Raw genomic sequence first — 7,877 nt, 5'->3', positions numbered from 1 at the left:
TTTTCTTGAAGCCCAAGCCTTATTATTTGATGAATTTTAGAACTCTCCCCCTTCCTTTCTCGATAAATACTGATCAAACTCAAGCTTAGGGGAGGGGAGGGGAGAAAACTAGAAAGAGAGGGATCTAAAGGAAAAGAAGAAGAAAAAACAAGCATTTCCCAACTTCTGTAATGTCTTCATTTTACCTAAAATTCCAAAGTCTTTAAAGATCAAACTTCAAATCTACCCCTCTATTTTCAGTTGCAAGATTTGAAAAAAAAAAAAAAAAAAAACGCACCATCCATCCTGGTATCTCATTTAAGCTTCTTTGAACTTATTTCCATAACTAGAAAACACCCATTAAGGTTGTACATGAGAGGTAAGTCTCTCATTCTATTGTTTTTTTCTAAGTTTGAACTTGTAAATCTCTGTTTCAAGCTTAGTTTTAAGTTGCTTGAGGTCTAGAAACCATGGGAAACTTGCATTCTCAGTTTCATCCAAATTGAGAAAAAGAGGAAGAGAGGTGATGTTCCTGAGGGGTACTTAACGCCTTCTCTCTCCCAATCTTTGGGATCCAAAATCTCTCTCTTAGGTACCTTTCCTGGCGAAGAACGGTATCACTATCAAAGCAAGTAATTTGATTTCTGAATCTAAAAATGAGGGCACATTTCCTCTAAAAAATGGGTGGCGAGTCTATTTCTTTGAGTTGGCCATGAACTCTCTAGAGCTCACAAACATGATTATGCAATTTTGAAAACAAAAAGAGAAAATAAGGGGAATTTTGACTGAAAATAATTTTGTTAATTATAACATAACAAAAAATCATAAAAAATAAGGGAATATAATAGAAAGAATTATTAACATTTTTATTACTAAATAAAAAAATTGATAGAATAAGGGAAATTTTCTGAAAAAAAATAGTAAATAACAAAAAAAATAGAAACTTATTTTTTAATTAATTGATAAGATAAGAGAAATTTTCACTATAAATAAAAAATATTTTTAATGAATTAAAATTAATATTTATCAAGAAAATAATAAAAATATAAAGTAACAACAAAATTAAAAATCAATAACTTACTTTACACAAATAACTTAGAAAAATTAGTTTTATTAACTTACTCTAAAATTAGTAAAATTAATTTTATAAAAAATAAATTTCAAATTATAAATAAAAGTTAACATAATATATTTATAGAATTAGCAAAAATGTTACAAATTAATGATAACATAATTTAATTAAATTCAATAAAAAAATAAAATTTAATTTAGCTTAATAAAAAAATAAATCCCCCTCTCCCTAATTACTTATAGATTTTTTTTTCATTAAATTTATCACACAATACATAACTTCAGAATGGTGCTAAGATGGATAGGTATTTTCAACCTGGCTCAACTACCCTAGGACTCCTGTCTCAATGTCGCTTACCAAAACCTATGCATTACATTTAGGAGTAACAAAACAAATAAAATGTAATAAAACTAGTAAATATTAAGATAAGAATAAAAATTAGCACAAAATTATCTAACAACATGTAACACAAAAATAGTTTGGATTGGTTAGACTTGTAACCACTCGGCCCGATTAGTATTGTCATAATGCTTCTGCAACAATTTCCTTTAATGGCATGTTGATGCAATAGGGCTGAAATAAATTGACATAAGGTGGAAGGAGAGAAGTATAGAGAGAGGGAAAGAGAGGAGAAAGGGTAGAGAAAGAGAAGAGAAGGAAATCCCAGGGAATCTCCCCAAGGGTCATATGTCATTCTAGGGTTTGTAGGAATCATCACTCCATGCAAGAGAACTTCAATATTCAAATAAGTATTCATTAGCTTCAATAGAGGTAGGAATTATCACTACATCTATTTATAGAGTGGCTTTTGTGATTGAGAATACTATTCATTGTAATTACAAAAATACCATTCCTTGTCTTGTGCATCAAGAAGCATAATAATTTCTACATACTAATGAAAATAAGCTAAAAATTGAAAGATAAGCACTACTAAAATAGAGGAACAAGATGCTATAGCCTAGACCCACTTGGGATTGATCAAAATGACAAAAAATGCCCCTAACCAAGTTAGTCCAGGTTTCAAGAGTCTCCTTCATGACAATTGCCCTTCTTACAAGAATAGGTTTCATAATGTCTGGATTGGTGGCACAGGTAAATAAAACTAAAGGTATACGTTAATATTATAGTCAAATTTAATTTTTATGATTTACAACAAAACAAGGAAACTATTCACTTTGTATAGTACTAGTAAATGTGCACGCACACATGGTACTTTCAGAAGATGATGATGATAATAATATTTTAGTATTTTTATTAAAACTCATAACAAAAAAAAATGATCAAAGCATGGTGTATTGATGGATTTGATTTCTTTCAATCCAAAGACCTAACTTCAAGTGTTCTTATAGTTTCTATCTATGTTTTCAATTTTCAATTGAACTAGACAGTTGGATTTATTAGTTTGCCACTTGGTCAAATTTTTTGAATATATTTTAATCCAAATCATTTTCTTGCAAAATAATTACTGACTTGGTTAACAACCAAATGACTTTACTAGTTAAACCATTAACCTATTTGACTAGGTCAATGGATCGTGGTTAAGATATTAATTCATTTTTGTTTTGTATTTTTAGCAATTTCCATCTTTACTAACAAGAATTCTGATTTTTTTTTTCAAATGTATTTTGTTTAATATGAAGAATATATAATATTAATGGCATGCTCAAAATTTTCTATAAAATTTATAAAAATTTCTATATTTTTATTTTTATTATTTAATTTATGACATAATAAAAATTATTTATTTACCATGAGGAAATGTAATTCCACTATATTGTTTTAATGATGTTTTCAACATTGTGGTCAAATCAACTGATTAGATTGACCATTCCATTGCCCGATTCAGGCTTCTAGGTCAAATTACCACTAAACCACATCCTTGTGGTGACCTATCTGATTAAATCATTGAACTATTTGGCATGGTTGATGGGATAATGTATTAGACATTAATGCTATTTTTTTTCCTAATTTCTATCTAATTTCCATCATTAATGAAAATAATTCATATTTATCACACATTTTTTATATGATGAATATATAATGTTATGGTGTGCCCAAATTTTCTATAAATTTCCACATTTTTTAGAATTTTATGCATTTTATTATTTAATTATAATATCATGTGTTGATTCATTTGACATTGATAATTGAACCACAAACCCACCACTTGGATAGAGAAGCCGTTTTGCTTTTTTAGTTGATTTTAAATTGAGTTTCTATGTTTTTTTAATACTTATTACTTAGTTATGACATCATGGATTGATCCATTTGACTTGAAAGGTTAGATCATTGACATGCCATCTAGATATAAAAATGATTTCATTTTTAGATTGGTCTTGAATTTTGTGTTTCATTTATATCATTAATAAAATAATTCTTTTTTATCACACTTATTTTTATTTTATATAATCAATATATAATATTATAAATATGTCCACAATTGTTTTGTAATTTTTTTATCATTCTATTTTATTATTTTTTTAATTTTTTAATTATATAACATTGATTGACCCATTTGACCTAAAAGGTTGAATCATTAACCTTCCTCCTAAATAAGAAAGAGGTTTCATTTCCCATCAATTTTAAATTGTATATTCCAAGTCTACAAAATTTCTTTATTTTTTATATTTTTATAAATAACTAAGTTTTTATTATTTATTTGTGACATCATAGAATTATCCATTTGATTCAAATGGTTGAGTTACTTACCCACCACCTAGGTGGAAAATATGATTTCATTTCTAAGTTTATTTTAAAAATATAATTTTTTATTCTATTAATATTATTGTGTATAGATTTATTAGTGAAATTTAATGATGAGAAACAAAATTACCAGGTAATTAAATATAGTTAGTATTATTTTAATTACATCTTCTACCTTCTCAATAAGGATGAACCGAAGGATATACCAGTAAAAAAAATTTCAGAAACCTAATACCTTATCCTCTTTTATAGGGCTTCTACATTGATTTCCCGACTCATATAACGCCAAAGCCACTCCGTAAAAACCCTTACAAACGGGCACCAGCAACCTTATTTCTTTCTGGTGTTCTTGATGACTTTTATTTTCGATCCTTCACAAAACAAAAACAGAAAAAAGAAAAAAAAGAAAGAAATGCAAAGGAAACTTCGCTCATATGACAATTATTTTTTTTTTTTTTGGTTTGAAAAAATCATAATTATCGGCGAAAACTCCTTAAAAATCACCACTATTCAATCTATAGCGACAACATTTTGATCTTAATAGCAGCAATCATAGATGAACATCGCATAGCTTAATTTATGTGGGATCTCACATCGGATGGTCTGGGGACCGATCCGCTTTGATCCTCCCTTGTCATGAGCAAAGTTAAGCCGGTCCTTAGGATCATGATGATGGGTGCATTGAAAGAGGACGGGCATCAAAATCCAAATTCAAATCTGCAGCTCTGTGGGCTGGGCTCACCATTAACCTTAATCCGTCTTCTTGTTCATGTTCTTAATAAGTTGGCCCATCTGAAATCTCCAGTACATGAAATAAGCCAAGCCCAGCCCAATCAAAACAAACACCCAAACCGCTTCCTCTTCACTTTCCTTGGCCCACTCCAGTTCTTCTATGCTGAACTCGTCCCTTTCCTCCCCCAAAATGCCCTTGTCCACATGCCCATATATCACATACGCCCTATTGTCCTCCCTAATCGTAACAGAAGTCGGGAACCTCTCCGCATCAAGGGCAATTTCGTCATACACCACGGCTTCTCCCCAACTGTCGTCGCTCTTGAGCAACCACGCCTTATGCTGCGAAACCACCACCGCAACGCCGTCACTTCTAACGGCGATCCCGTCCGCTGCCGTCAAGTCCTTTCTCAGCAACACCAGCCTTGCCGTCCCGTCGTCGGCGTTCACCTTGAACATCTTTCCGGTGTTGCTCTGGACTACGAGAAGATAACCCTTGCTGAGGTAAGCAATTCCATTGAGGCCGCAGAAGCTGTAGGGCTGATCGCGGTCCACTTGTTGAGAGGTGAACAAAGGGGATCTGGAGAAGATGGACGGTTCTCCGTTCACGCTGACCTTCCAGATGAAGTTTCCGGCAGAATTGGTGACATACGCGTTGCCCTTATAGTCGACGGAGACGGCGTTAGCGATCTGGCGATCGGAGGAGGCGGGGTTAGTGAGGGGTGCGAGGAAGATACGTTTGCGGGAGCGGAGGTCGTAGGCGGCGAGAGCGTTGTAGTCGGGGAAAGGTTCTATGGCGTGGATAGTGGCGAGAAGACGGCGGTGGACGGAGTCTACGGCGAGGCCAACGAAGGCGACGTTAGGGGGAAGCTCGGTGTCGGAGATTAGGGATTCAACGACGCCGGCGTCGGAGACGGCGTTTATGGAGCGGTGATTAATGGAACCAACAACAAAGTGTTGGGCGGCTGTATCCCATGCGACGCCTTCGGGGAAGAGATTCGGCGATCGGAAATTGATGACGTGGCGTTTTCTGGCGAGGACGGAGGTAGCTGCTGCAATTAGGAAGAGGTGGAAGAAGAAGGATGTTTTGGATGAAACGGAATGCATGATTGCGTTCGTTCGATGCTCTGGAGCTGGGGCTGGGGCTGGTTGACGATGGGGGTTATGTGAAAGATAAAAGCCCTAACCCCTAAGAGGAAGTAATTTAAAGGACAACGTAATCATGCGAGACTGCCCTTGATATCCGTTAGATTGGAATGTTTATATTAGAATTTTGAAACACTGAAGTCAGTGGATTCTTGGCCAAGAAGCTGATTTGAAATTTTTATGGTCTATAGATTGCTTGCTAAGAAACAAGAGAATAAAATGCACGTATTCATTTTTGGGGTTCATATCTTTTCGATATCATATCATTAATGCTGAATAGGGTTAATGCCGGAACCGAACCGTGAACCTTTTTTTAACCGAGTCGGTAGGTTTTTGAAAAATCGTTAACCGAAATCGAACCGAAGTAACTGGTTGTTCGGTTCGTTGAATTTTTGGTTTTTTTCTATAATATATATTATAAAAATATAATAAAAAAGTATAAATAATAAATAATATATCATATATTATAAATATATATTTATATATAATGTATATTTATTAATTTATATATATATATGCATATATGTATATTGGTCGGTTTGATTAATCAATATTTTTGGTTTTTTGAAACACCGAACCAAAACTAAACTGACTGATTCGGTTAACTGATTTTTTAGTTCAGTTTCAATCGATTTTTTTGGTCAATTTGATTTTTCTGATTGTTTTGCTCACCCCTAAAAAATCCTCACTCAACCAAATAATTTGTGGGTGAGAATTGTAAAACAAAAATTCCCGAGGAGAGAAATTTTTGGATGGTAAAATCGAAGAATTCTTCCTAGGCTTGGAGAGGTGTCGTGGAAATGCAGAGATATCATGAAAATCAGGGATAGGGAATGGGAAATCGATCATGTTTTGGGATGATAATTGAGTAGGAGACAACTCCATTAGGAATACTACAATTTGTAATGAGGAAAATCAAGATTCATTGGTAAGTGAGTTCACTGACCATCGGAATAAAACTAAAATTTTTGAAAAAGTTCCTTCCATTCAAGATAAAGAGGATATCATGGTTTGGAAACCCGACGCAAAGGGGGTATTTACAGTTAATTCAACTTATAAATTTTTAGAAATGATAGAGGGAAATTCCAGTACGAACAGTGCACCATATCAATAATGTTTGAATTGATATGGTGCATCGCAGTGCACCATATCAATAATGTTTCTTATCTACTTTAAACGAACCCTAAACTCTCTTCTTCATTCAAATTTGCTGATTTTCATACTTTGTTCTATATGTTTACATTTGTCTAGAATTTATATTTATGTTTATGTTTATATATATATATATTCTGTTTTTTCCATGCAATTCATTTAATTTTGCTGACTTTCATGCTTTGTTCTATACTTTTACATTTATATAGAATTTATATCTATATTTATGTTTATATACATATAAATATATTTATACAAAAAATATTTATATTAATGTATGATTTTTTTTGGCTTTTTTCCATGTAATTTTCAGATTTTTTTTCCATTTTCCTCATGATTTCTTGAATTTCTTTTTTTTTAATAGTCTGTTCAACAATTGGGACCATAGGATGAAATAGGTATTTTTTCCATCGTTGGATGTAAGATAATATTTACATAGTAGAAGCATTGGAGAATAGGTATCAATGCAGAAAACGTTTCCTTGAGCATTGGTACCAAACAAAAAAGTGGTTGTTGTTCCAGGAATAGTCCTACCTAGCAGCAATGGTTCCAAAAAAAAAAGGTACATTTTTCTGAGAAAACGGTGCTCCAAGCCACACATCAACAGCCATTTTCTTAGAAATGCTGCAACTGCAGCATCGATGCCAAATATATACTAAGAAATTGGGGTATGATTGGTGATGCGAACTGCCTATTTTGCGGTGAGGATGAAGATGTGAAACACTTTTTCCTTCACCACAATTGAAGGAAATTAAGTTTGGGCTACTCTGGGTGCCAATAGGATCCGATCAGAAATATCCAATATATGTTACATATATATATATATATATATATATGTACATGTTATTTATTTATTTATAAATATATTTTTATATTTATCCAAAGATCCATTGATCGACGTAACATATAATTGCTGTGAAGGATGAGGGATAACACATGTTTGACGGACAGTAGCGATATAGCGTCAGCTCGAATTTGTGGCCAATGGAATCGCATCGGCATTGCTCTTTCTTTTTCTTATGGCTGAGTTTGGAAGGAGTACAAATACAAATATGTAGAGTGCAAAACTTTATATTTTTTATATATTTACATT

General features: G+C 32.9%; 1 protein-coding gene across 1 annotated transcript; it reads right to left on the bottom strand.

Annotated features, from left to right (window-relative positions):
* Positions 1-4,187: 4,187 nt before the first annotated feature.
* LOC148872408 (uncharacterized) lies at positions 4,188-5,871 on the bottom strand. Its single transcript, XM_088967793.1, has one exon. The coding sequence runs from the start codon at positions 5,591-5,593 to the stop codon at positions 4,505-4,507; it is 1,089 nt and encodes a 362-aa protein (XP_088823919.1). The 5' UTR covers positions 5,594-5,871; the 3' UTR covers positions 4,188-4,504.
* Between the last annotated feature and the right edge of the window lie 2,006 nt (positions 5,872-7,877).

This window comes from Nelumbo lutea, chromosome 2 (genome assembly GCF_056320005.1).
Source record: "Nelumbo lutea isolate HS-2025 chromosome 2, American lotus-T2T, whole genome shotgun sequence".
NCBI classification, from domain to species: Eukaryota; Viridiplantae; Streptophyta; class Magnoliopsida; order Proteales; family Nelumbonaceae; genus Nelumbo; species Nelumbo lutea.
This window is presented reverse-complemented; position numbering and strand designations above follow the sequence as displayed.

What these genes read in the sequence shown, in the direction of transcription:
- LOC148872408 (XM_088967793.1), bottom strand. Translation starts at nt 5,593, where the DNA reads ATGCATTCCGTTTCATCCAAAACATCCTTCTTCTTCCACCTCTTCCTA.